A 27,615-nucleotide genomic window follows, 5' to 3' on the forward strand; every position below is an offset into this window, starting at 1 on the left:
CGCCCCTACCATGCCTCGACTCTAGCTAACATGACGGCAGAGACTTCAAGCCCCCAAAAGTGACTTCAATCTAAAGCCCCTTGTTCAAAATACCCACAACATCTTCATCCAGCCCATCCATAGCATCCTCGCCACCCAGATCAGGAAACTCATCATCATTCAGCTTTCTTTTCTTCGCACTACCACTACTTGCCGGCCTTGCATACGTTGTGCTTAAACTACTCAGCAGATCCAGACCGGGAGCACCGGTAGGCGAATGAGCCGTGTAGTCTTGCTGGTAGAGGTTGTGGTTGCCATGGCCATTGGTGTGCATGCCTTGGTTAGCATGGCCGTTGTGGTTATGGTTTTGGTTGAGGTCGTATTCGGGGATGGGCTCTACAGCTGGAGGCTGTGGGTATCCTGGGGGTGTCAAAGCTTCGACTTCTGGACGGTCGGGCTCAACGGATCCGGATTGTCCGGGTGTGAGAGGGGAGTGTTGAGTTCCTGGAGAGCCATCGCCGACTGGTGTTGCGGGGTTGCTGTTGCTGAAGCCACGCATAATGCTCTCTTCTACATCCCGCTTCTTGTTATCGATTTCAGTTCTCCGACTTGATATTTCGCTCAGCTGCGCCTCTTCAGTTGCCAGCACTGATCGGTTTGTATCCAGAATCTTCTCCAATCCCTCTATGAGTAGCTGGCGAGCTTTGATGCTCTCTGCTACGGCGCCTTCGGCATTGGCGAGTGTCTTTAGCAGACCGTTCAGGCGTGCGGCGTGGACAGGTGGTGAAGGTGTGACGGTATTTGGGTCTGTCAATTTGGCATAGTCTTGATTCGCAGCATTGACTGATGTCTTGGTCGAAAGTACAAGCTTTGATATTGTTTGTTGAGGAGTAACGAGGGGAACAAGTTCGTTGGGCACGGCGCTTGCGCTGCTTGCAAAGATGGATCCGCCTGTCCTTGCATTGTTTGATCGGGTCTTGTCAAGATCTATGATGTTCCGTATCAGTATAAAGAATTAGATAGATGGTCCGTGGCGGAACGTACCGTCGATTCTTGTCTCAATGGCTTCCTGAATTGGGAGCTCGAAAATTTGTCTTGCCCTCCAAACTTCCACCACTCTGCGAAGCTTCTGCTGTACCTCATTGGTAGCCCCTCTGTATGCACATGCTGTCGCTTCGGCGATGACGGGCGAGAATGCGACGAGGAAGTCATCCTTGCGACGGGCTTTGGACTGCTGAGCAACTTCTACAACACCGCAGGTCATTAGCGTGCAAACTCCAATATCAATCTCCATGGTTGATGGAAATTGGAAGTGTTTTCTCCCTCTCGAAGTGTGTGTATGTTCCATCCAGGTTTGTATGCGTACCGTTTGCCAGATAGATCAAATTCAACCTCTTATTGCTCCCAGAATCCTTCAAGCGCTGCAGCCACAGCTGGCCAGTTCGATCTGCGTGTCTCCTGCGGCCGGGTCAGTACAGTGGAAGCGTCGGAGCGGTGAGAGGCGTCTGCGAACGAACCTGTGGAACATAACCCATTGGGCGACGGTGACCTGGGGAAAGTTTAGTATTGGGAACGGAATTGGCCAGCAAGCAAGCAACCGGCGGGTGGGCAAAGGCCAACTCACAATGCTCTCCTGCGTCTCATTGAGGGCCGACAGCTTGGCCAGAACAGCGTCGTCGTTGTACGACATGGCGTCTCGTACTTTGGGCAGTCGAAGAATGTTACGAGCAGCGAAATTGGGGGAGATGTAGGATCGTGGGCAGAACAGGAAGGGCGTTTGTTGATGAGTTGTTTACAAAGTTTGCTATTCCTTCAGGGTTCTCGGTTCACGCGTAGTGCGGTAACAGAATACGCAACGAGATCGCAATTGTTAGACAAGAATATGCAGAACAGCGGATTCTTATTTGTTTGCGTGGGTGACGAGTTTGAAGAAGTGAGCGACGACGAGCGAGAGGTTATTCACAACTTCGAGCTCTGGCTTCGAGCTCCAGCTGGCGATCTAGCGCTGTTTGAGCCTAGCGTAGTAACACGTGATATGTGCTCGACTTTGAAGATCACCCATCCTTTCATACCTACTTCTCCCCTATCAACGATACATGTTATCCACTTTATCGCTACGAGTCTGTGTAGATGTTGTTGAGTATGTTGTGTACTTCGATATACTGTTCTCATTTCTGAAGGCCTTCCGCATTTACGCTAGCACTGATACTTCCCATTCTTTCTCAAATCTTCCCGTTTCCTACTACTTGTTCCATGCCACCTCGTCCACCAAACCAGATACCGAAGGTAGCTAAAGTAACTGGGACGGCCACGGCGATGAGAAGCCACCATAGTCCTGAAGCCACAAACTTCTGAACGTCGCCATCGGTATCCAAGGCGAAGAAATTGGTACCGAAGAGGCTACACACGAAGCTTGCAGGCAGATACAACATCGTCAGGGTAGCGATGGTCTTCATTGCCATGCTGTCCTTCCGAGTCTCGTGTGCGATGTTGGTGCTCTCTTCAGCTATCCTCAAGCTTGCCATGCTGTCCCGATTTGCTGTCAGGTTGTATAACTGCTAAGCTGTAAGCTACGTGCTGGTCCTCATACTGGAGAAACTGAGAAAACCTACCAACCCGATCAGATTCTGCACTCTCTGTTTCCGATTGCTTAATCTTCTCGCACGATCAATACAGAAATCCAACAAGCAAAGCAAGCCATCGTTCATCCTTTCATGACTGTCGAAATCTACCTCGTATTCTCCTCCGAGCCTGTTCCCCTCTTTTGCTAACCTCTCCATATCCCTCAACAAGTTACGCAGATTCGATATGTCTCGGTCGTTGTAATGCTCTATGATTATCATCGATCGCGACAACTCGTGCAGTTCTTGGGTTTGCTGGCGGAATTCGTCCAGAGATTGCATGGCCATTAGCGAGCCTTTGAGGAGCGAATCCTCGATTAGAAGAAGGCTTTTCAGGTCGAATGTCATGATTTCCTCTCGGGGACCTATCGAGTCTTGTAAAATCACCAGGTGAAGTGCAAATGGATGCACCGTTTCTTCGCGTTGCTGAATGAGTTCGCAGAATCCTCGTATGGCATGTTCAGTAGTCTGTGATGAGTTTCGGAAGATGTAAATTGCTTTCTCTCGCCGAAAGCTATATCGAAATCCTATTGGCATCGGGTTTCTGTCCAAAATGGCATCCGTTGGGGACGGACTTGACAAATCGCCAACAATGTCGAATGATAGCCGCTCCCGAGCGTTGTAGCAAATCTCTGCACTTATCAGCACCCGGATCCAGTCCACAGCAAGGCCATGACATACCGAGAACAGACTCTCCATCTCTCCTCGTCATACTGCTATAATAGCAAGATTCCTGTTTCAAGGAAACAAAATTGAGCATCCGATTCAAGCAGTCTTCCTGGTCAGGAGTTTGCCTTGCCGAGTTGGTATCCAGGAACCTGATCATTGGGCATAAGCAAGACATCCAGCCTTTGGATCTTGAACGCCCACCCAACTAAAAGATCGCTTTTCATACTGCCGAAGTTGCGAAAGAAATCATCGAATGTTTCATCCAAACCCACTGGAAGTTGTTCGTCAGCCTTTCCGTCTCTGTTGAAGTTCGACAACACTCACAGTCCACCTCACGCAGGACTCGAAGGTTTCCTAGCCTTTGTGGTTTCGCCCTTTTTCCCTCATTCTCTCGCCATCCAAAACATAGATTCCAGAGATTCTGATCTGTAATCTTCGGGCTCCATGGATCCACACGTGACGGCACTGATATTGGAGCATCACGTGTACTCCAATCCCCAGAGGATCTCGGTCCTTGTCCAAAAGGTGCCCTGATGTTGGATACCGGCCATGAAGCGAAATCACTCGTCATTCTTTCCGCAGTCCTCGATACCTTTACCCCCGTATGAAGAGCTTTCGACTCTTGCCGTCGGTGAAGAAGGAAGGGTCGATCTCAGCGGCTGCCCGCTCTGCACGTGACATAGTGGGGGTAGATTTTTGTTTACGTTTTTCGCTTCACTCCACAACAACACTGGATCCAAACAAGGACGAAAACCTCATTTTGACAGATTGCACTTGACTTTGCAATCCTCGATCCAACACCTCTATCCCATCATTGCTTTAACTGCATCTTGTGTTAACTTGAATTTCACAATCTTCTTTGTTTGATAGATGCATAGAATCGTGTGTTTCTGGTGTTGCACGATCTTGCCACGATGATGCGACGTGGTGCAGGCTTGCGTGTGTTGTTCCCAACAGCTTCTGGCTTGTGGGCTCTACTCACGTCGGTTTCAAGCACTCTGAATCTTTCATGTTAAAAACAAAAGAGTTGCAAGGAAACCTTGACAGGAAAAGAGCTGTAGCCGGAGGACGTGGCCATGAAGAAGGGGCCAATATAGAAGAGCAGATATAATTACCTATTCCTTTGGCGTCACCATGGGTATCGCTGATTATCACCAACGTTGAGTCAGTCTGTCTTGCTTTTCTTGATTCACTAATTTAGATATGTGTATAATTCTTCACCAATCGGCAGCATATCCAAATCCATTCCAGCGCCTCGCCCAGTACCAGTCCACAATCAAGACCATTGGTCAAGGTATTAATCTTGGCTTTCTGCTCCTGGAATGTCTCCTCCAACACAGAGATGTCCTCCAATGCCTTTTTCTCACTGTTCAGGTGGTGTTTGATTCATTCCGCCGATTCGCGGATGTAGTGAAGCTTTGAGAGGCCCTCGTATCCGGTAAACTTCATTGCAGCATCGAGATCGTCATCGTAGCCCTTCACCGTGGCTTCCAAATCTGCGCACGCTGTCTTTGTGCTAATTTGACTCTTGGATGCACTTGAAGGGACATGATCATACCAGCGTGCTTATCTTGTAGCAGCTGTTTTGCCTCCTTCTCGCTTGTCACCAACTCCCTGATGCGGCTCTCTTGGGAATTAATGGTCTGGGTAAGTTTCTGCTCTGTCTTCACCTACTCATTTACTGAGTCTATCTGGCTTCAAATAGTTTCGTTGAGCTTCGAAAATTATCCGTTATGCTTATCAGCGGCATCCGTGAAGCCCTTGATAATCCCTCGAGCTTTGCAACTCGCTCAAGGCCGGTACTCTGAGACTCGAGTTGTCTAACCTTCTCCCTCTCCTCCTTCAACTCTTTGCCCATCGGTTCAATCTTATCGTTGAGCTTTGCGATGGCTACTTCTCTCTTTTCTGCCTTCTCCTTAAAACTCTTGATCTCTTCCTTGAGTCAAAGAGCCTCACTTCCGTTGTCTGATGCAGTCTTCTTCTCATCATCCACTTGACCTTTCAAGCTCCGAACTTCCTCCGCATGGTCATTTACCATCTTGTTCGAAACAATTTCGGCCTTCCTGGGTCGACCATTGAGATCAGCCGCCATACGGACGAGATTGGGAATGACCTGGTCCTGGGAACATTCCAAGTCTGCAACAGTCACAGCATCGGTGACTTGTCTCAAAAGCCCAGCGTGCTCTCTCTTCAACAACTGTCGGTCATTGCTGAGGTCTAGGAGGATTTGAGCAGAGGCCTCGATACAGATTTCCGCTTCGACAGCGTTACTAAGCCAATGAAGCACTCCAATTACATCTTTGGTGGTCCGCTTGGCATAATTCTGACATCTCTTCATGTTGCGCAGCTCTTGAACTAAATTAGGAATGAACGTGGAGGCCTCTTTCTTGTACTGTGGTAACATGGACTCTAGGACATTCATACCAGCTTCGACCTGCTGTACAAATAGATTGTCATTGGTGGTCGGGGTGTCTAATATGGTTAGTAGCTGTAATGTTGAGCCGGGAAGTAGATTTCTCACTTTCCAGCTGACACTTCAGTGTTGAAGTCTCATCTTTGTACTTAATCTCATCCTGCTCACAGGCTACAATGGTGTCACTGACGTCCTCTTCATGATCTGCTTCTACCTCTTCAGTCTCACTCGCCAATTGGTTGACTTTTACCTCAGCTTCGTCGAGCCCCTTCTGCAAGTCCGCGAGTGCGTCGGTCTTAGCTTTGATTACAGCGTTAAGGCTATCTCTCTGTCCATCAAGAACGTTTTGGCTCATCAATGTCTGGTCGTCGAGCTGTTTTTTCATCTTCTCGACTTTGGCTTCTTTCGCGTCATCTCTCTTGCGGCCGTGTTCCTGATACTGTTTCTTCATACTCCAGCACTGTGGGCAAGTCGTGTCTTTGACCTTCGTGGCTGCTGTGACAGGAACGAGAGTGACAGAGGCGAGCGAGGAAGGGGAACTGAAACCGAAATCTATAGTGGACGTGTCTGCCCAGTTGAATGATGGAGGGGGTTGAGCCAGTCCTGCAGCGGCAGTACCCGTACTCTTCCTAATTGGGATCGACGTGGCAACTGTGGAGTGAAGATTTGGAGAGTAGTGATGATCTGTTTGAATGGTGAAGGATGTGGGCTTGGTCAAGGTAGTAGCTTGTAGAAGCTGTGTGGGAAGTACAGTTATGATCAGTTTACTTCTCTGGACGAATGCCCTTTTCATCAAATGCTCGTTGTTATGGGCAACGACGTAATGTGCACAGGCGCGCGAAGAAACCTACGCGTCCTTGGGTCTTGCTCCTGGTTGCCAACAGCCCTCCTGTTCTCCCTTTGGACTACGGCTTTATTTAACACAGGTAAATCGATTTTTTGGATTGAATTAATGTCTTGCAATCAGTTCCAAAGCTTGGGCATAGATTTCCACGATGAAGTCCAGTCCCGCAGAGATGTTGTCGAAGTAGGGGCTTGCACTCGTGCAGAACAAGTTGAGTACATATACAGATATGGTACTCGGGGGAATATAGTCTACCCTAGCGGAATCTGACTTCCGTTTTACGCTGTTCCCATATGCTGAGGTTGATGTAGCTGATGATCAATCACCAAATGACAGCAGCATTCATTTCTCACACATAGGCGTCGAGGAAAAAAGAAAATCCTCATTAATGCTCGAGAAGACATCAAAACCTGAGTTGACACAATACGTCATGAGAGTTGATACGTTTAACATCATGATTCTCCCTGAGCTTTCAGTACTCTAAGATTCGGAGGTGAGCCGTTGTGAGAAAGTAAGTGACTATCTTGACAATGAACTACCTGGCAGAAATTCCGGTGCAAGAAAGTCAAAACAAGAACAAGAGATGCTTCTATCCAATATCGGGCTTGAACAATCACCAATGAGTCATTTTTAAGATATTAAGGGAGCATACGTTGCTGCAAATGACATCATGTTTGTGTGCATGAGGTGGGGCAAGAAAACAAAGTAAGCGATATCTGTCACGTGATATTAACCATCCGCCATTAAGGTATCTATCTACCTTGCCTATTCTTCCCTTGATGGTCAGAGGAATCTGAGTACTAGCTATCTCTATGTAACTGCAGGGAGTTATAGGTCACCAGCCGTGAATCCATGGCACTTGTATGGTGTCAGGCTCCCAAAGATTATTTCGATTTATAAGAAAACACAAATCGTTTCACAGCTTCCCAAGAAAATAAAACGCACCCAGTCTCGAACTGCATTGCGAAGATCGTTGATTTAGCAAATGTTGCTTCTATAAAATGAGTTGCTATTTCTCAACAAGTATGAGTAATCTCCGCCAAGATTATCCTGCGACTGTCTAGACCTGATGAGATTTTCAACGTCAGAACAGAACAAGCCCAGACTGCCTATCATTCACAGAAGTATCTGAAGCCAGATTAAAGTGTGAGCACCTATGATGTTCTGTAAATTGAGCCTGTGAACTCAATGATGCCTAGTAATCATTTTCAATCAGTTTTCTATCACAAAATCAGCAACTCTGTTGAGATCGATCTGAACAGGTCACAAGTACAGGTAACTGTTGTCGTTCCTTGACGAGATGTAAAATAGATCGCCCATAAGATTCAAAGGGTGCAAAAATCAAGTGAATTGCAGGGGCACTTGCCATATCCGAGTCATCTACCGATTCACCCAGCAACAGCGTCGTGAATGGGCTGTTGCTGGCGTGAATGGGCTGAATAACGTGACTTGGCGCAAAAACACACGGCCTCGCCTACTTTCACTCCCACTATATCAAACTCCTCCTTTCCAGTCCAACCCTTTCTTTCTTCTTCCACACCCACATCTTCACGAGCACCTAGCCTCTAGATCTACCAGCTCTTCGCCAAAGCAAGAACACAAAACCCCCCTTACAAATACACACATCACCAATACCACCTTCCTCCACCTCTCATTGTACTTCTCGTCTACATCGCCTTCGATCTCTACCCCCAAAATGTCAACATCCGCCCCGACTGACGAATGTCGTCTCCACAAATGTCAACTTGCCAAGCGCAATAACGTAGCTCATGTAGCGCGTTATGATAAGTTGGTCGAGTCTGCCGCTGCAGAGAAGAAGGAGGCGGATGAGAAGCTGGCTCTGGAGGTTTGTCGGCACCAGGAGAGAGTCAAGTTGGACCAAGATCGGACCAAGCGTCTTGAGATCAGCCATGACGCCGTGGTCAAGAATCTGGAGTCCAAACTCAAGGTGCTCAAAGACAAGTACCTCCCAGAGAAGCGCACTGCCGACAAGTGCAGAAAAGAGCATGCTTTGGTCAATCCTGGTGGGGAGACTTTGGTTGCAGACCTCGCCAGCGCCAACCGAAGAGGCGACCGACTGGAGAGAGAGAAGACCGCGATGGTGCAGGAGAGAGATACAGAGGCAGCGAGAGTTGCTGACGCTGAAAAACAGTTCAATGCTCTCAAAGGCGAGAAGGAGACCTTGGAGAAGGCAAGCAATGGCGAGATCAAGAGTCTCAAAGAGGAGATCGACCGTGTCAAGGCAGAGTTGGGACTCGCCCACAACGACCTGTACACGGCAAACGATGCTATCCGTAGCCTCCGTGACGACCTTCACGATTTCAAGTGTACCAAGAATAACCTTGTCGAGAGCGAAGATCTTCTTGGACTGAAGAAAGAAAAAGTAATCCGTCTCAAGTGCAAGCTGGAGAATGAAGAGAATCAGAATGATGATGACAAGCGGGAGATGAACGAGGCCCATAAGGCTACTGTGAAGGTCTTGGAAGACAAGATATCCGACATGGAGAACAATATCTCTGATCTCAATGTTGAGCTTGACGGTATGAAGCTCAGCCGAAGTTGTTTATACGTACTAACGTTTGCCAGGAGAGAAGGCATTCGCAGAACAAGCTACAGAAGAGGCAAAAAAGGAGATCCATGCATTGAAGGAGGAAATTGCTGGTAATTCTTATCACTCCTCCTCAGATATACAACAATGTTGACGTTAGAATAGCTTGGGAGGACGTGAGTGAGTTTTCGAATGGCTCATTTGAAGACTCTGATTGTTCATCGTTGTCCATTGCCGACCAATCCTCAGTTGAAGTCACTGCAAGTGATACTCAGGTCGGGGCTCTTGCAATCAACTCCGATGAACGCAAGCCGGCTGTGAACTCTCCGTCCACTCCCTCCATTTCTACCATTCAAATCATCCAAATATACGAGGAGAAGCCGACAATAACTGCTACAATCGCCGAAGCATATCAGGAGGAGTGCAGGCAGAACACGGGCCTTCAAGCCACGATCGTCACCCTCGAGGACAAGATCACTAATCTTGAGTCCACTAACAGTTGTCTTGAGGATAAGGTCACCGAACTTGAATCCGATACTACTACTCTCGAGAGCAAGGTCACTGCTCTGAAAGCTGACGCAATCACTTTCAATACCACCAATGGAAATCTTCAGGCAGAAATCGACACGCTCAAGGCTGACAACAGCACTCTACAATCGAAGGTCACCGAAGTCCAGGCTAGCAACGATACTCTTGACGAAAAGGTCACTGCTCTGCAAGCCGAAGCTAAGACCCTGAAGACAGATAAAGACAGTCTGAAGACCCATATTGAAACTCTGCAATCCGAGAGAACTAAGCAGGAGTTGAAGATTGCTGAGATCGAGTCAAGCAACACTGCCCTTGGAAACAAAGTTTCTGATCTAGAGAATGATGTTGATTTCCTCAAGTCCACTAATACTGATCTGAAGAACAAATTAGACAGTCTGAAGACTCAAAAAACCACTCTTGATTCAAAGGTTACGGTGATCGAAGCCGAAAACACCAGTCTCGGAAACAAGGTCACTTCTCTGACAACTGAGGTAGATGCCCTTAAGTCCACTAATGATGATCTAAAGACCAAGCTCAAGACTTCAAAGGGTGAGAATCTCGCCCTCTTGGGAAACGTTGCTTTACATGAAACTGAGGCCGTCAATCTCAATACCAAAAACACTAACCTTGGTGATAAAGTTGATACCTTGAAGACCCGAATAACCACTCTTGAGGACAAGATTACCAGTCTTCAAACGAACATCGACTCTCTTGAAGGCAAGAACAAGGTATTCTCAGGTTCTATCAAACACTACCAAAAGGAAAACAACATTCGACAAGCTCGCATGAAGGAATATGCCTACGGCATCTATACAGGTCAAACAAGCCCAAAGTTGGTGTTTGGTAAGGACGAATACCCAAGCGCTTGCTTGAACAACATTGGAAAGAAGGCATATCTGCAACTCAGAGTTCAAGGCCATAGGAACGAAAAGGTACAGGACTTGATGGCTGCTGCAGTACCGGAGGCCAGCGGCCCCAAGAGAGGAGGTCGTAGAAAGAACAATAAGAAGACCAAGGAAAACAACATTTCAAGTATCAAGGAGGAAGTCAATATCCCGATCGACAACAAGATGAAGGCACCCGTCAGCAAATTGCAGTTCGATGAGTCTGATCATGAGGGGCACCCCACTGAATCTCAGTCACTCCCTGCCTTATCTAAATCTTACAAGTCAACCTTCAGAAGTGCTTTCGAGAAGGAAACGCTTGAAGCAGGCGTCAAGACTCCTGAAGAGATTGTAAAGCAGGCCCACGAGCGCTGGATGAGCAGCAAGGCTGAAATCATGAAGCTGATGCCCTGGCACACCAACCAACACCCTACCAGCACAGTACAGAATACAGCTACACCCAGTCTCGTTATATCGAACATCATGATCACACCTGCGTCTACCAACTCACCAACCAACATTACAGTCAGCTCCTCCGTTGCACCAGGACCCGCTCCCACATCAGTACCTGCTCCAACCACACCAATGACTCCTGACACACCAAGTACTTGGTCATTTAGCTTAATCTTGGGCTATATGATCGGCTGGTAAGGAACGAAAGAGGAACGTCAAATTCCTGTACCATTACGATCATTTCCGATACGCAACAAAAGCCACACACAAGGAGAACAGGCCAGAAAAGAAGGACAAGACCGATGACACACACACAAAACGTACTGTACATCAATCCAACATATAATCACAGAACCCGGCACGATTCAAAGATGGAATCGGAGTCTGTATGCGCATCTTATGGATGCCCGGACTGAGCGATTCCAGTTCCGAGGAGGGCAGGGTTTCGAGATTTGAGTTCGGAAATGGGTAGAGGGTGGACAGGATTGGATTCCTTGGTGCCTTCAATATGTTTGAAGGTACTTCTGCTTGTTATTACTAGATATCGTGGTTCCTATAAAAATAGAAATACTTGGACACTTGGTTTGATATTTGCTTCTGTAAATGTTACTATATGACTTTCTTGTCCATGTCCTCTCATATAGAAGTGAAGAGCTTATTTTCCTGGCCCCAACTAACGTCAGGTGGGATTGCCGAGAGCAATTGCCCACCTCATCGTGTAATGCATAAACCGGCGAACATAAAAATCAACAACGCGACATCTGCCCAAAGAAGTGACGTAGATTCTCCAGTACATATATTACTCAGCATGTGTCAACAACTACCATGAAAATCCATTAGGAGGTCGACGGTTGGTAGTGAGAGTCGATAGGCACGTGACCAGTGAAGCGTCATCGGCCTCTATCATCTCCGCGTCCTCGAGCGTTTGGTCAATTCTCTGTCTCCGCTGCTACAAATGGAGGAAGACGTACCACTTCCGTTATGGTCGGTCGATCGTTTTCCTAACCTCACCAATCCAGCTCCATATGTCGGTCCAGATTACGGCCACCGCGATACCTCGCCGCCAACCCCAGTCCCTTGACACACTGCAAATTCAGAGAAGCTGATACGTACCACGTCTGCCTCCTCCACGACTTTACAGTTACCGATGCTCGCCTGAAGGAAGTCATGATCCGACATGCCGATACTGAGATCATAGTGAAGACAAAAGCTAGCAGAGCTGAAGTCAAGTTGCTGAAGAAGATGCTTGAGTGGGAGGGTGAACGGAATCAGTTGTTGCAGGATAGAGATGTTGCTGTTAAGGAGAAAGATACTGCTATTAATGAGGGAGTTAGAAAGGCACGGAAGGAGTGGGAGAAGACGTATGTTACGAAGAAGAAGTATTATGAAATGAAGGGAGGGCTAGAGGGGAAGTATAAGGAGGTTGAGGAGCAGTTAATGGATGTTCGGAGTAAAACTCTTACACTTTGAAGGGTGTCGCTCGATTTGGAAAAGGAAGGAGGATGTGGCTGAATGGACGCATGCGGGTATATGTCTGCTCCATTTGTAGAACACCCATGCGGGTTCCATAGCTAAAGGCACAGATCCAGCAGAATTGGCATTTTCCTGCAGAACAGGAGTTTTCCTCACACGGTGTTTGGAGGCATACTCTGTGAAAGGATCAAGAGTACCGCGACGTTCTACCTGCAGTCTCTCTAGGTAGTCAGGAAAGACATTTGCCACCGAGCAATTACCACACCATGCAGCAGCGTCTAAAATCATCGGAGTTCTTTCTGAGATGGAGAGTTTTCTACTCTCTCTACACAATCAACTATTGGAAGCGCTGGAAATCAAGCCCTCGCCATGGTTTTGTTTTCTTCGCTTATCAAACAGTGGGACCAGACCAGCGCTGCTTTACTCTTGACTCGTCTTCAATCTTTCCATAGACTGACTATACCAGTTCAGTGAAGATAAGAAAAAAGTAAGTTCTGGAATTGATATTTAGCCATTGAAACTTCACTGGCTACCTGATACAAGGAAATTGATCAATATGTGGGGCATTTTACGGACTAGCGCCATCATCATGATCTTCGCCCCTTGGACAGTCTCTTGCCGAATAAATGGCACACCATCGGTTGGTAAGAGACTGTTAGCAGTTTAGCAGTGATAATAATTAGCGATTTGAAGGAAGTGTTTGAGAATCTGTGTATTAGGGAGGGAAATTGTTCTGGAAGTCGGTGCTTGGTGGATATCCGAACAGGCATAGCATACTGAAAGCGAGAAGTGCTTTGGAAGATGCAATGAAAAATTGCCATGTTGCGGTTTATTATCATTAGAGAACCCCTTTGAGATAGCTATTAAAAATATTGTATAGACCTTGGAAAAAGAGTTCCTTGATAGCATACAAATGCCGTAGCCCGAACAGATCTACTGAAGCCCGAGGGTTTTCCGAATCCCCCCACATATCCGATGTAACTCCACTGCCGTTTTGCAAGCAGCATAGACAAACTTATCAGGTCGTACAATAATGAAAGTCATGCCACCCAAGTCCGTCCCAATCCGATACATGTCGTAATACTGTGGTACTGGGCGACCTCTGCAGAGATCTTCATCAGCTGCAAATTCCTCGCCTGTGGCAAGTCGATAAACGTCGTCTCCAACAGTTGTCCCAGAACTCTTGACTTTAGAATCCTGAACCAGAAAGGTTGCTTCCTTCTCAGAAAGAAAACCGCCTGACATCTTATCAATTCCACTCAGTGCGGACTTGAAGGAGGTCAACTCCGAAAGATTTTTCAGAAGCACCAAGACCTGGAACATTCCTTTTTTGCTTGGTGCAAAGATCACATTGTCAGTGAACTGCACGCGCAACTCCTTCGAGCAAGACATCAAAGAAGCACAGTAGACTTGTGGCAAGCTGATTCCTCCGTGGAACTCTCTCAGGAAAGGCAACCCCTCTTCTGCCTTGTAGCGAATCATGCCTTGGCCTCTCGGTCCAGCTTCCAGCTTCCTGTTCAAGGGCGGGATGAGTTGCATGAAGCGAAGGAGAAGTTTCATGAAAACGAACCTCCAGGTATTGCCCTCGGTACATAGCCTGCCATTGTCGATTGTCGTGGCAAGAGAGCGTTTCAACTGCTGAAGGCGCTCCCGATACCACCCTGAGAGTATTTGCTCGTGATTGCTGGTGGGTTCTCGGGTTGCTAATGCGAGCCGCCAGGCTAGGCTAGAGGAGTCTCGAAAGCCTGAGGATATTCCTTGGCCGCCAACTGTACAACGTGAGCTAACGGGGATGAAGAGCATCTCGGGATAGTCTTACATGGCGGAAAGACATGTGCAGAGTCTCCTGCTAACATGACTCTGCCCACTGCCCATTTGTTGCAGCTCCGGGCGGAAAATCCGAAAGGTCTTGATCGGAGAATCTCGATACAATCGTATGGAAAAGTAACAGGCTGGTCGCAGCTGATTTAGACAAGTCAGAACTCGTTCTGAAAACATCTCGCTCGCAGGTTGAAGTCATACATACCCGTATCTTGAACCGGGATGTGTCAAGTATGGCATGACAATCTTTTTGATCTCATTCTCTGCTGCCATAGCAATCGGATCTTCGTGCCTGTGAACCACGAACTCAAATCTCCACAACCGCTCGACACCGGTACCGAATCTGGAGCATATGGCAGCTCGAACAGAATTGCAGAGAAATCTAAAATCCTTAGGAAAGAAAAGGTCGTATACATCCTCCGGTTTGTAGCCCAGCTTCCAGAGAGGCAAATCCGGGTGAGTTTCTGGTGTCGGTGGGGTGATTCTAATGTTGAGCGCTACCCATGTTTCGTTGTACCCAAATCTATAGAGTAATTACTATCTCTTCACAGTCAAGTTAATTGAATTCCGCAATGCATCACTTACGCTGAAGCTTGCTCCATGATCACCCCTTTAGGCTCCAAATACTTCTTCCTTGTGTAGCCACGCTTACCATCGCAACCGACAAAGAATTTCGACCGGATCCTCTTCCTCTTTCCATTGGCATCTTCGTACTCACAGTAGACCCAGTCTTTGTCTTCCTCGATGTGGATGACGTTACAAGATAACCTCAGTTCGCAACATGGATGACGGGCCGCGCTGAGTCGGAGATACTTTTCCATAATTGGCTGACGATGAGTGATGATACCAACGTGCCCAGTTCCACCCTCAGTCTTCATTCATTATATGGGTCAGCAGAACCGTAGAAATAGAAAGAGAATCAGAGCAACCCACTGTGTGCATGTTCATGATCATAAAAGGCTTCTCAGACAAATCATGTCCACTTGTTATAAAATTAAGAATTCCGATTGCTAGTTCTCGTCAATAGCCGTCACATGGTACCTTCACTGAGAGCAAGACACATACATGATCCCATTTCGGTGTAGATCTTGTCGTAGAGCCCAACCTCCTGCAAAAGTCTAAGGCCATCTTCGTCAAGTGTAATCCCACGCGGGTCATTCACGATTTCAGGTTCTTTCTCCAGAACAATGTTCTTGACGCCGAATTTGCCAAGGAGAGCTGATAGAAGACCACCAGTCGGACCGCATCCAGCGATGACTACCTCTGTGGTGTCGATATTGCCGTCGAAGGACATTGCTACTGGACTATAATCGAAGAAGAGATAAGAATGTAGTTGAGAGGCGAACTAAGTGTCTGTACAGATCTAAAATATCATCACCAGCCGTCCATCGCGGTCTGATCGTATATTTAAACAATAATTTATGATAGGTAGAACTTTCAGGGTCCTTCTTCGGGTTTGCGGGCACAAGACGTGCCGCTTCGTCTAGGGTAAGAATTCCACCGAGTACACCACTAACTTTCTCCTATTCCACCGCAATCGTGTCACTTGTCCCTCATTTGTACCGAGATTGAAATTCTGTGGGCGTAACATTGCATGGGTCGGTCATGGAACTATTACAGTGAGTGGAAATGCGGAGACGCGGGGTGATGGAACCTCCGCGCTAAGTCTCCAGGATGCGAGTGGACGTGTGGGCACCTGGATGTTCGGATTTAGTGGATGTTGTCCCAGGCGAGACAACCTACAGCGGTAGAGTTTCGCGAGGATGTGGCTCCCGAACCGCTTGATCCAATGAAAATAAAATGGGAGACAAGGTTTCCAGATTGTTTAAGTATTTCAATGCTTCATGATATGCTGAGATATTGGAGCTTCGTAAAATTTCCCTTAATTGCCATTGAGATACAACATTTGCAGAAACTTCAAGCGTGACGACAGGGGCGCATCAAATACTCTTACTTGTGAAAAGTAGACTGGAAATAACATACTACGCAATTGATCACTCCAAGATATCAAAAGTTTGTGGAAAAGCGAAAGGCTTTAGTCTTAGACGAATTGCATGGGGAAAAGATCCTACGCAGTCAACGGTATGAGATACTCCATACCTTCTCAGATACTGGCAATAGTGAGACAGATGTTGTGTCCTGTTACACACAGTCTTTCTATCGTCTGTATTGGATTGTATTATGCTAACCACGTAAGAGAAGCACGCGTACGTTAGCAAAAGATGGCTGGGATTGCCGAAAGAAAACAAAAAATGCATGAAACCGCCTCGAGCCAAAGAAATGTAGGAGACAAGTGAGACTGCTCGACACACTCAAATAGATATACGGAAGAACCGACCTGTCTATTCGGGTGGAAGAACTATATCGGGATATCTGTCATATCCATGGTCCGAGGAGTGCTGCTGGAACCCATTGCATCGCATTCGCCCAGCATTAATATTTCACTAATGATCTGGGAGTCAAAGGAACACAATAAAGGCAAAGGAACAGAATAGAGGAACATGAATTTTTGGGGAAGAGGGAAACTTCAACGTCCTAAAACACTGATTTGAGAAGCTTCGTAGAGAAATGTGGACAAAATGTGGGCAGTTGGGGGCTGAAATTGCGGGGTATGTGGACTAGCGTCTCAAGGATCCTACCACTGCTCCAGCGGGTGCCAGCCCCAATTCTGGCCCTGATGGCTAAATTTTACGGGCACCTCTACGTACCCATCTTTTTGCTCCACAGGCTGTTATATCAAAAACCCCAGAAGTAGTTACACTTGAGTCTGCAGAGGTGCCATCTAGCCCACGGTTTGTGAGGGACATACTTAACCAACCACATTTCAAAGCTCAACGCCACATCTTATATTCGGATTTAAAAAGTCTTGATCAGGTCTTGAGCAGTATAAGGTCTTCTGTTCCAGCGCGGTGGAGGTGGAATACATTTGTTAAAGTCTACCTTCTCCAGAAACACGATGTCAATCGAGCATAACCTCACGCCAGTACAAGCCTAGAAACCACAATATTGGTAGAGTCAGTCCCTTCCCTATCATTTATCGTGTGGAAAGTCGTTAGAAAATCAATTTCCTGACAGCATGGTCAGCTATTTTGTCAATGTTCCAAGTGATACCTACCATCTGCCTGGCCGATCGCACAAATCTTTCCTTATTCCGGTGCCGCAATGACAAAGGCTCCCACGATTTTATCGAGTGATAAATATTTGGTGCGATGACCTACCGATGTTCTTTCTCAACCTCCACGAGAACCACGTCCCCTGTGATCGTACCTCCAGACATGCTGTCTCTGACTAACCCTGGATATCTGTGTGGACATATTCGAGCTCTCCTTCTTGATGTATATTAATTGTGATCCAATTTTCTCTACAGAAAATTGAGGTGGAGAAAAAGGTAAATGTGTTGCCATCCGGCGTCTCCCTTATTTCGAATGACTTGTGACTGGGGGCAGAATCAATTTATGCGAAGACAGTCTCAGTAAAGATACGATATCGCTATCGTCGCTGGCATTGTCCGGTGGCCAACTACTATTTCTGATCATAGATACTGGCGAATCCTGGCTTAAGAGGTGGCTGGAAGCAGATGCACACAGAGTGAAGCCCATAAAGAGAGATGTTGTTGAACTTCATCGTGTTTAATCTCGCTTAGGTTACAGACCTGTCTTGTTTTTTTGCTGGGCGGATGCGAGAGAAGCTCTAGCTTGAATGGCGGGATTCTGAGCTCCGGTGTAGAATAAAATATCGCATCGGGTAGGATATCTCGATGATGAGATGTGATTTACTTCCTGGGTCTTGAGGCAGTTTGTTGTTCCCTGGGTTCGAGATCCCGGATCTGTTAGCCAATACTTAATTGTTTGCGCAGCGGTCGAATTCTTATTTGTGGCTTCCATTAACGAAGTCATCATGCTTGTAATTTTAACTCCTCACATAAATAAATACCTGTAACAGCGTTCCCTTTCGTTCTTCAGGTCGGTAGAAAAGAAATCGGAGTTCCCGACATCTCCCGTGACAATCTGTCAGTGGGTACGTTTCTGACTTTCGCTGGCGAGTGGCGTTGAGCGGCTGTACCGATGGCACCGGAGCCGGGACGTCAACGGTCCTCTCAATTCGCCTGTCTCCACGCCCAGATCTGATAGAGCGGGGTATCCCCCTTGACTGGGGAGTTTCACCTGAACCCATCGAAGCTTATTTTGATTTCACGAGCTTCATCCTCAATGATGCATTCAATGCCAGGTACCGTTCAACGACAGCAATAAAGATGCCGCCTCAGCAATGCACTTATTGCTCCAGAACCTTTAACCGAGCAGAGCATCTTCTCCGTCACATCCGATCGCACACGAAGGAGAAGCCTTTCAAATGCGGAGCTTGTGGAAAGGGATATTCTCGTGAGTACGTGATTTGTGATTTGCCGTTGCACATATAAATGGATTATACTGAGATTTATAGGGACACTTTGATCCGACATGCAAAGCTTCACTGCACGGCGAGAAAGCGAACGACATTACCAGAAACGTCGGAGAATCATGGCGAGATCGCACTGTTGCACGGAGGAGGTGTCTCTCCATGTAAAGCAAACTATTTGCAATTATCAGAGCGAAGTCAAGCTGACATGCTTGGACAGCTGATGGACACGCAATTATGAGCACTCCAAGTGACCATGATAACTCAGGACCGAGCCCTGGTCAACCAATTCTCAATTATGGATCGAATGTGTGGGATTTCCAAAACCTAGGATTTCCGGACGATGCTTCGCTATGGAACATGAATGGTGGCTTCTTAATGAACGAACTGGGTACACATGGGCCTTCCTCCCAAATGCACGATATTTCCATGACTTACCCCACTCTCTTCGACGATGCCGGTTTACAGAACGACGGGGATGATTATCCGTCTTCAAGCTCCAGCAGAAGATCACCTACCGTGATTGATATGCGAGATATCTGGTTCACAAAAATAAAGAGAGCAGATCATCTGGTAAACCATTTGTCATCGCTTGCACGCCGCCCCTCCATGACGAGATCTGTGACTTCACCGAGCGAATCGGAATTGGTTGATGAAGATTGTCGGAGGGAAATTAGCAAGGCGTTGACGCATCCACCTCCACAAGAGGACTTACTGCCATCCTCTCGATTTCTGGTATTCTTTCGTGGAAGATGGAGCATAATATCTACTTAGCTGACTACTCTCAGAATCTGTCCGTGCGAAGATACTTGAAATGCTTCCATCCTATCCTTCCTATGTTACATGCAGCAACCTTCCAACCGACAACAGAGAACGGTTTGTTACTCATATCGATCGCCTCAGTGGGAAGTTTGTTCCTGGCTTCGCAGTCTGCGGTGAAACGAGGACGTCGGATTTTCGAAGGCTTGAATAAAACTATTCTGATGTCGGCGAGTATTCCGACTAAGTTGTATTGCGGCTTCTTACAAGGTATAGGACAAGTTTATCGGGCATACAAGCGATCAAATTGTGGCTATGATCCAGGCAGCTGTAATTGGACAGACTTTTGCTCTGCTATCTGGTGTAAGTGAAGTGTGCCATTCCTATGTTTGGGCATGTACTAAATTAGAGAAGGATGCCAAGCATCTGGCAATTTTCGACTCGTATCACGGGACTTTGATCTCGGTATGTCAACTGGTTCTGTCAGACAGCTGAGTTCCTGTGATAACCAGAATCAGTTCGCTCGGAGAGAGGGCATGTTCGAAACCCGTCCGGGGATGAAACCACCTGAATTCTCATCCGAAGAAGAGCTCGACTTCGCTTGGAGAGAATGGGCACGGCAGGAGCAACTGAGGAGGTCTAGTCCCTCTACTACTTTGACTTACCTTAGACTGATGAGATTCTAGGATCGTTCTTGCACTACATATCCATGATGCTGAGCTGTCGTTTCTATACCATCGAGACTCACTGCTTAAACACAGAAGATCTCAAAATGAAACATTACAGACGAGCTTGGCATTCAACGCTACAACTGCTCAAGATTGGGAGGCTTGTCTGAGGACTGCAGAAGAATCGCAGGCTGATAGTAGGGATCTGCATCATCAAAGTCCAAGCGACTCCTTTGCAGCTTACATCAAACTCGAAGCAATCGGTGTTCTGATCACAGAAGATCGACGACAGGAATGTTTGGAAACAACATGCAAGAACTACGAAGACAGTCTGCTTAGTTGGCACCAATCTTTCACCCGGAATCAACAGTTCGATAAAAGTGACGAGTTCTCTCTAATACCTCTGTGGCACTGGACGTTCATGAACCTCCTCGTCGACCTCGACCTGATCGAATCTGCCATTGGTCGAGATGGTCCAGAAAGAGGATATGAAGCACTCGAGTACGTTACGAACTGGGTGTCGACCAAAGATGCCGCTCGATGCATGATGCATGCCTTCCTGCTCCAAAAACGTCTCGAAGTATTGAAATCCGACGATAGCCCAGCAATACACGTCCCCCGAATCACGTTCGCAGCTGCTATCGTTTCGTACTGCTATATCGCGTATGGACCTGGACATGACCCACTCAATGGTTCGAGTACTTTATTCGATATGGCGGTTCCGGAACTTCGCGCTCTGAGAACGGATGCGAAGCAATTGACATGCATCTCAAGATTAACGTGGAACCGCAATACGACTTCATCTGTAACTGCAGCGACGTTATGTGTCCTAAATGGATTGTTAGAGAGAATGAGTGTCTGGGGATTGGCGGGGAGATTTGCGAGTATTGTATCCCGCTTAATTGATGCGGAAGCGTGACGACGAGGATGTCAACAACACTTGCTCCAAACCATTCCTGCAATCCGAGACTTCCAACAATCGGGTGCTGTGGTCTCCGTTGATCACTGTGGTGGAACCAAGATGTGCACAGCGAGTACGAGGTTGCGGTGGGACACTGTCACACACGTCTATCCCATCTTCGAATTCCCGATACTTATCCCATCAAAAGACCCCTTCTGGAACATGTCTGCCCAACTACCCAACAAATAGTCGCTTGGCACCTGAATGAATGCATTCTTAATATCCAAGGCCGGCACTTCACAGCCACTCAGCAAGCTTGCACAAGGCGTGAATATTGAAGGACAAGGCGCCCATTCCAAGACAAGCTTATTTTGATTTGGGTCAAGAGAATCCCCCGAAACTCAAAACTCAAAACAAGATTTCTACCCGGAATTATTTCGTCGAATGTGGCGCCATCATAAACTGGCCAGAATTCTTCCATTTCTTGTACCTACTCACTCTAGTTCGAGGGGCGGGAATCAATCGAGATATAGTTCTTCGGTATCTATGACGACCTGTCTGCAGTTCCCGCTCTTTGACTCTACCACGACCAGCAGCCACCCACATTGCTCGCCGCTCTACAGCAACACGTAGCCATAGTCTACAATCAGCAATCTTTACGATCGCAACAAGTCAAGGCGAACATTCGCTCACGATGTCGTCCCACGTTTCCCCTGTTGAAAAGCCCTCAATCAACAACGGGCAGAGATCTGATATTGTCCCGACCTTCTGTAATGAAAAGAACTCTGTAATACAGAAACGAGTCGAGGATAATAGCTCGTCTTCCTCTGCCGATATGCAGTACACCAACGACAACGAGGAGCCAGAGCTGCATGCCCGAACATATATCGCGCTCGCCGCTATGTTCCTGTTGAATATGGTGCAGGTTGTGGCGCTGCTGGGCCCGCCGGCGATGGTATGTCTCTATCTTCTTCTTGTGTTACTTCGACGCTGAAGTTTCCACTGGATTGTAAAGCTCAGAGGAAACGGGTGACGAAAATGAAAGGCTGACTATGTCGTTACAGCTCGCATACATCGGCGAAGATCTCCACAACGTAGCCGCCGAGTCCTGGATCCCAAACTCGCTTTCTCTCGTCCAAGCCGTCATATCGCCGCTCATTGCCTCAGCCTCCGATGCTTTTCAAGCACGTAAACTGTTTCTAGTCGGGCCATGCCTGCTTTCCTTCATTGGGTCTGCAATTGCTCCCGGATCGGCAAGTATCTATCGTTTGATTGTGGCCCAAATACTTATTGGGTTTGGGTTTGCGACTGTTCCGCTGGCTTATGTTATACCTAGTGAGATTCTGCCGAGGAAATGGAGACCAAGTAATTGAATTCTTGTCTGAAAGGAGACTTTGAAGCTAAAGGGCTTGAACACAGTGGCACAGGGTGCGATGAATGTTGCAGCTGCTCTTGGAGCTTGTTCAGGGCCTTTGATCATTGGATCCTTGATAAAGCAGAATGCACATACAGGATGGAGAAACTTCTACGTAAGTCTTCATTGCCTTTGTATTGGTGTCTTGCTAACAGCAACCAGTGGACCCAAATGGCCCTTTGGGGAGCGTGTACACTTAGCCTCTTCTTCGGATACAAACCGCCAAAGCGACACAGTCGACTCGATCACTTGTCCTTCTTCCAAAAGCTTGCACGCCTAGATCTCCCCGGATGTGCACTTTTCACAGCAGGGCTGACACTACTACTTGTGGGAATGAACCTGGGCAGCAGTTTGTACGAATGGAATGATGCTCCAGTACTAGCCACTATCGTGGTCGGCTGTGTGACATTGCTGTCTTTCGGACTTTACGAGTGGAAATTCATGAAAACCGGAATCATTCATCACGATCTATTCCGCGGTGGTAAAAGCCAAGGTCGCAGTCTCGCAGTCTTTCTGTGTCTCATCTTCATCGAGGGAATCGTGCTCTTCGGCTACATGATATTTTACCCAGTCATGCAAGCATATCCATCTCTTCATTCTTCCCCTACGTACTAACGCCAAATAGTACATCCGCCCTCTTCGAAACCGACCCTTTTCTTCAAGTCGCCCGCAGTCAACCCGCCTGGATTTGTGGAATGCTCAGCACTGCCATATACGGTTTGCTCAGCACCAAAACGCGCTCCATCCGCATTCCCATCGCGATAGGTTTCACCATACTTACTGGTGGCCTCATTGGCCTAGCCACCATTCAGCCTACTGATTCAACGTCTGCTATCGTTTTATCTGGGCTCTGGGGCATCGGATTTGGTGCACCGCTCTGCCTCATTATCGCTGGCGTCCAGCTGTCCACGCCGCATAGTCTCATCGCCACTGCTACTGCTCTGACGAGTAGTACAAGAGCTGTTGCGGCGACGATGTTTACGTCGATTTTTATAGCTACTGTTAATGGCCGAAGAGAGAGATTCGTCCCGAGTTATATCGCGGAGGCGGCTCTCGGTGCTGGCCTTCCTCCTACATCAGTGCCAGCATTCGTCGGTGCGCTTGCGTCACGGAATATGACTGCGCTACCAAACATCCCGGGAGTTACTCCAGCTATAATAGGCGCTGGTGTGACAGGATTGAAACAAGCTGTTGCTGATAGTGTGAGAGTGGTGTTCATGATTGTAGCGCCGTTTGGTGCTTTGGGTGCGCTTTGTTGTTTCTTTTTGGGGAGCTTTAAAGAGCAGATGAGTTATAGGGTCGATGCTCCAATCGAGGAGTTACATGCGAAGCATCACCAAGAGAGTGGAGATAAGTTGGCTTAAATTGGTGGGATTGCTGCGAGGGATTGCTGATAGACTTTCTGGAGGACCAGCCTAGTTTGACTATTGCCAGTTTGCTCATTACACATGACTCTCGAACGGTAATAATGTATGGATAGACTCTTTATAGTCTAAAAAGTCGAGACGTGTCTTCATTCTATGCTGTACGTAGTTTTGAAGACATATGTCCAATGAGATATATACCGGCCCGATGTGATACCTAATCAAAGTTTCCCTAGAACAAGTATGGCAGATGCGTGAGTTCTTTGACACTACCACTTGACATTTATCCTATCTTAAATAAACAATGTCGCAAAGTTTGAAACCGTCCTATTCGGCTACCCTTCAGCAAAGCATCATACCTTCTCACATTTCTGGTGCCTGTGGATATGTACACGTGACTGCCAAGCTCCTGCTTCAACGTCAACTCGACCCTGAGTAGTAAGGTGGTGTCAAGCAGAAGTCTCCTGAATTACCATTGCCACTGAATACTACTCTCGATTACGTGAATAGCTTCTGTCCCTAATCTTTTCTCAGTCGTTCTAGGGCCAAATCATGACGTGCTCTGGCAATACAGAGAATCCGTCCACAATGAAAAGGCAAGCAGGAGAAACATGAGCAACGGGGCTTAGCTCACAGGGTGCAACTTGCAGAATGTTGCATTCAATGGAGCGCAAATGGGTAGCTAGAGAAAGCTGATGCTGTCACGGTGGGTTCAGTACAGCCGTACTTCTGGGGCTACTGCGGAGTTTCCACGCTGTGAGCGACATGTATTCACGATCGAAGCTTTGTATACCAGTAGATTACTCAAAATCATGACGATGGTGCGACATGGGTAGCATTGTGTAGGCCCAATTGCAGCCCCTGCTCCGACATTTCTTCATGTCAACAAAGAACGTGTTAGCCCGCGTCTCCTATGCATCGCCAAATCCTGCCCGCTGAGTTCCTTTCGGTAATTAAATGCATGTTATTCGCTCCAAGCATGATTTCGATCCGTCCAATGAGTCCCAATTCACCTACTGTATAAACATGAGTCGGAAACATTTTGCTGTTTCAATCCGCGCTAATAATAAGCGAGGCCATCTCGACAAGAGCATGCCAACACATGAACGTTGCACTTTTTCAGATCCAACTATTCCCTTCGATAAGTATTTTCTCGATACGGAGATTCTCGATATCAAACCCATTCACTACTACCCATTTGCCTCCACAGAGAAGACGAGCCTCTTCCTTGTTCGCTATTCGTGCGATCGTACAAGTCAACAACCAATTTGCGAAAGCCCTCTCGACTACGACTGCATATTCCACACAACCTCATTAGACCTCTCTAACTATCTTCAATTTTTGTAACAAGTACACAAGTACTTCGGTAAGCTCATTGAACCCCTGTAACAATGCTTCAGAGCGCTGGACCTTTGCCGTTGCGGACCCCTGCACCTTCCACCATCCAGACAAAGATTGTGACTAATCGCTGACCAACTTAGTGCAAAAACTCAAGATGCCCTATTACAACATCGATGAAGACCCTTACTACAAGTATATTCTCAATGGTGGCAACGCATCCTCGTCGGATTCGTGGGAATCTTCAAGTGGTGCCTATAGCTCGCAGGTTGGTAGGGGTAATTTGAACTTCGCCAATCACTCGAGTCCCTATGGCGCGACACCAGCACCAGCTTCGACTGAAGATGACGATGAATTTGGTGAGCTCGAGATCCCTGCGGAGGGCTTCGGTGAGCCTCAGACGATCGAGGAAATGCAGCGTCCACGCCAAAAAGCGAAAACCACTTCTCAAGAGGATGGCCATATCTTTCCAAGCACCGAGACAGATAGTAAGTCGAACGTCTCTGTCGGGAGACCTTTCGGTCTTGTCAGAATAAACATACTAATATAATCTAGCCACTTCAGCCGTCCAGCAGCTGCAGAAGGATCTTAACGCTGCTCGCACTGAGAATGCCAATCTGCGCAGCCAGGTTAGTGCTACTCCGAAGCCATGGCCAACAAACTACCAAGAGCTTCCCCTCATAGATCCAATTCGTCTTGAGATTGAGGGCATGCTTAATCAGGCAAGAAAACATTTCGACACACTGGATGGAAACGCCAATTACTATAAGAATGAATTGGACCAGGCTCTTGCCGCCAATACGAATCTTCGAGGTCAGCTCGACGACCTGAACTCTGCACCAAATCCATTGCAGGGACAGTACAATCAGACTCTTGACACCAATCGACGTCTTCAAGGCACGATTGATCATATGAACTCTGCACTAAACCAATTGCAGGGACAATTGAGCGAAGCTGTCGCGGCCAATCGACGATTTCAAGGTACGATTGACTTCTTGAACTCTGTACTGAACCCATTGCAAGCCGATTTGAACCAGGTCATTGCCGCCAATCGAGGCCTCCAGAGCGAGATTGACTCTTTGAAGGCAGCTCACAATCCATTGCAGACACAGCTTAACGCGGCTGTTGCGACTAATGGACGACTACAAGGGGAGATTAACTCCTTGAACTCCGCTGCCACTAATCCATTGGCTGGCGATCTCAAGAGCAAGAACGATGAGATTGAGGATCTACGGCAGCAGACTAAGACACTCACCGGCTCTGAAAGCCACTTCAAGAGTCGAGCTGAGGAGATCGAGCTGAAGCTGAGTCAAGCCATTATCCACATCGATGAGATGAAGCTAGCCGCCGAGAACGATAATATCGCCGCCAACAATAATCTCAAGGCGAAGCAGAAGATTTTGGACGCCACTGAACGGAAGCTCAGAGCTGCGACTCGGAAGCTGGAGGTGCACAAGCCTTTGGCAGAGAAGGAGTTCAAGCTTGAGGAAGAACTGAGAGAAGCTCGGGCTGAGAACAAGCAGTTGACCCGCGAAAAGTTCAATTTGATCAAGGAGGCTGACGAGAGAATCAAGCTCCTTTGTGATGCCAATTTCAACTTGAGACTCGAGCTGGGTGCACCGGGCCGCAAGGTACAGGTAGCACACGCACAAGTCGCCGCCGCTAAGTTCGAGCGTGACGCACTTGAAATCCTCACCGCCGTCGAGAAGGAGGAGAAGGAGGAGACGAAGGAGGAAATTACCGTCGATCCTGTCCCAGGTGCCGGGACCGAGAATCCAGCCAACATCGATCCATCCATCCCCACTCCAGCCGATCTCCTTGCCGCAGCCTCTGCCTCTGTCAAGAACAGTATCGGTCCAAAGGTGGCCTTTTCCAAGGAAGCTACGCTTCACGTTAAGCTCACGGCTGGCTTCTTCTGGCATAAGGTCAAGCACACAGTCTTCTGGTGTACAATGCTCTCCATGCTTCTCCTGTGGCTCGTTAGCAAGGATATTGTCCACGACGAACCTCTAGTCTTTGACAACTTGGTGGAAGACCTGTTGGAGGAAGGTTCAACATGGTACAGCCCTCATTTTGTCGTTCCCAGTTTCGTTCTGGTCGTCGTTTGCCTCACTGCTCTGTACCAACATGTGATCGAACGCAAGGCCGAAGCTGAGCGTCTTGCGGTCAAGAAGGCAGAGCGAGAACTTAGTACTTTTCTACAAACTCACAGTCTGGCAGAGAAGCAGGCAGCCCGAGAGGCGAAAAAGAAGGAGCAACAGCGAATTATGGAACGTCGTGCACGCCAACAGTCTCAGTCCACCGTAACCTTCACCCCTCATCATAACAACAACTACTACTACCTCAGAGCAAGATATTGATCCCACTCACAGATAAGTGAATTCTCTCTGCGTTCTTCTGATGGCGTCTCTCCTATCTTTCTGGGATTGGGACTCACCTCCGCATGATCGAGTTTTTGCATACATTTGAGGGATCAGGCCTCTTTGATAGGGAGGAGATGCTGGCATGATTGAGTACATTTTCTTTTGTCTTCGACAAATAAA

General features: G+C 47.6%; 10 protein-coding genes across 10 annotated transcripts; 6 read left to right on the forward strand and 4 right to left on the reverse strand.

The window, feature by feature from the left end:
- Positions 1-70: 70 nt before the first annotated feature.
- Positions 71-1,917, reverse strand: ONS95_007415 (uncharacterized protein; the record flags this gene model as incomplete). Its single annotated transcript, XM_058500922.1, has 4 exons — positions 1,497-1,917; positions 1,346-1,437; positions 1,024-1,224; positions 71-966 (listed from the first exon to the last, which is right to left on the reverse strand). The coding sequence occupies exons 1-4, from the start codon at positions 1,667-1,669 to the stop codon at positions 71-73; spliced, it is 1,362 nt and encodes a 453-aa protein (XP_058362238.1). The 5' UTR covers positions 1,670-1,917.
- Positions 1,918-2,549: 632 nt separating this feature from the next.
- Positions 2,550-4,455, reverse strand: ONS95_007416 (uncharacterized protein; the record flags this gene model as incomplete). Its single annotated transcript, XM_058500923.1, has 2 exons — positions 3,282-4,455; positions 2,550-3,232 (listed from the first exon to the last, which is right to left on the reverse strand). Exons 1-2 carry the CDS (start codon positions 3,442-3,444, stop codon positions 2,550-2,552), a joined length of 846 nt encoding a protein of 281 aa, XP_058362239.1. The 5' UTR covers positions 3,445-4,455.
- Positions 4,456-4,973: 518 nt separating this feature from the next.
- Positions 4,974-6,475, reverse strand: ONS95_007417 (uncharacterized protein; the record flags this gene model as incomplete). The annotated part of the gene is made up of 2 exons (XM_058500924.1): positions 4,974-5,741; positions 5,791-6,475. 2 exons carry the CDS (start codon positions 6,473-6,475, stop codon positions 5,212-5,214), a joined length of 1,215 nt encoding a protein of 404 aa, XP_058362240.1. The 3' UTR covers positions 4,974-5,211.
- A 1,595-nt stretch (positions 6,476-8,070) lies between these two features.
- Positions 8,071-11,533, forward strand: ONS95_007418 (uncharacterized protein). Its single transcript, XM_058500925.1, has 3 exons — positions 8,071-9,066; positions 9,113-9,187; positions 9,240-11,533. Exons 1-3 carry the CDS (start codon positions 8,223-8,225, stop codon positions 11,135-11,137), a joined length of 2,817 nt encoding a protein of 938 aa, XP_058362241.1. The 5' UTR covers positions 8,071-8,222; the 3' UTR covers positions 11,138-11,533.
- A 573-nt stretch (positions 11,534-12,106) lies between these two features.
- On the forward strand, positions 12,107-12,409 carry ONS95_007419 (uncharacterized protein; the record flags this gene model as incomplete). Its single annotated transcript, XM_058500926.1, has 1 exon — positions 12,107-12,409. The coding sequence occupies one exon, from the start codon at positions 12,107-12,109 to the stop codon at positions 12,407-12,409; it is 303 nt and encodes a 100-aa protein (XP_058362242.1).
- Positions 12,410-13,093: 684 nt separating this feature from the next.
- ONS95_007420 (uncharacterized protein) lies at positions 13,094-16,755 on the reverse strand. The gene is made up of 6 exons (XM_058500927.1): positions 15,299-16,755; positions 15,167-15,243; positions 14,819-15,105; positions 14,439-14,756; positions 14,232-14,374; positions 13,094-14,181 (listed from the first exon to the last, which is right to left on the reverse strand). Exons 1-6 carry the CDS (start codon positions 15,525-15,527, stop codon positions 13,346-13,348), a joined length of 1,890 nt encoding a protein of 629 aa, XP_058362243.1. The 5' UTR covers positions 15,528-16,755; the 3' UTR covers positions 13,094-13,345.
- Positions 16,756-18,485: 1,730 nt separating this feature from the next.
- On the forward strand, positions 18,486-19,402 carry ONS95_007421 (uncharacterized protein; the record flags this gene model as incomplete). The annotated part of the gene is made up of 3 exons (XM_058500928.1): positions 18,486-18,616; positions 18,674-18,792; positions 18,849-19,402. The coding sequence occupies 3 exons, from the start codon at positions 18,486-18,488 to the stop codon at positions 19,400-19,402; spliced, it is 804 nt and encodes a 267-aa protein (XP_058362244.1).
- A 452-nt stretch (positions 19,403-19,854) lies between these two features.
- ONS95_007422 (uncharacterized protein) lies at positions 19,855-20,974 on the forward strand (the record flags this gene model as incomplete). The annotated part of the gene is made up of 2 exons (XM_058500929.1): positions 19,855-20,024; positions 20,074-20,974. The coding sequence occupies 2 exons, from the start codon at positions 19,855-19,857 to the stop codon at positions 20,972-20,974; spliced, it is 1,071 nt and encodes a 356-aa protein (XP_058362245.1).
- A 676-nt stretch (positions 20,975-21,650) lies between these two features.
- On the forward strand, positions 21,651-23,734 carry ONS95_007423 (uncharacterized protein; the record flags this gene model as incomplete). The annotated part of the gene is made up of 5 exons (XM_058500930.1): positions 21,651-21,911; positions 22,021-22,321; positions 22,376-22,485; positions 22,533-22,945; positions 22,996-23,734. 5 exons carry the CDS (start codon positions 21,651-21,653, stop codon positions 23,732-23,734), a joined length of 1,824 nt encoding a protein of 607 aa, XP_058362246.1.
- Positions 23,735-25,229: 1,495 nt separating this feature from the next.
- Positions 25,230-27,432, forward strand: ONS95_007424 (uncharacterized protein; the record flags this gene model as incomplete). Its single annotated transcript, XM_058500931.1, has 2 exons — positions 25,230-25,560; positions 25,628-27,432. The coding sequence occupies 2 exons, from the start codon at positions 25,230-25,232 to the stop codon at positions 27,430-27,432; spliced, it is 2,136 nt and encodes a 711-aa protein (XP_058362247.1).
- Between the last annotated feature and the right edge of the window lie 183 nt (positions 27,433-27,615).

The sequence above is a fragment of the Cadophora gregata genome, assembly GCF_030347475.1.
Source record: "Cadophora gregata isolate MNR1 chromosome Unknown scaffold_2, whole genome shotgun sequence".
In the NCBI taxonomy this organism is placed as follows: domain Eukaryota; kingdom Fungi; phylum Ascomycota; class Leotiomycetes; order Helotiales; family Ploettnerulaceae; genus Cadophora; species Cadophora gregata.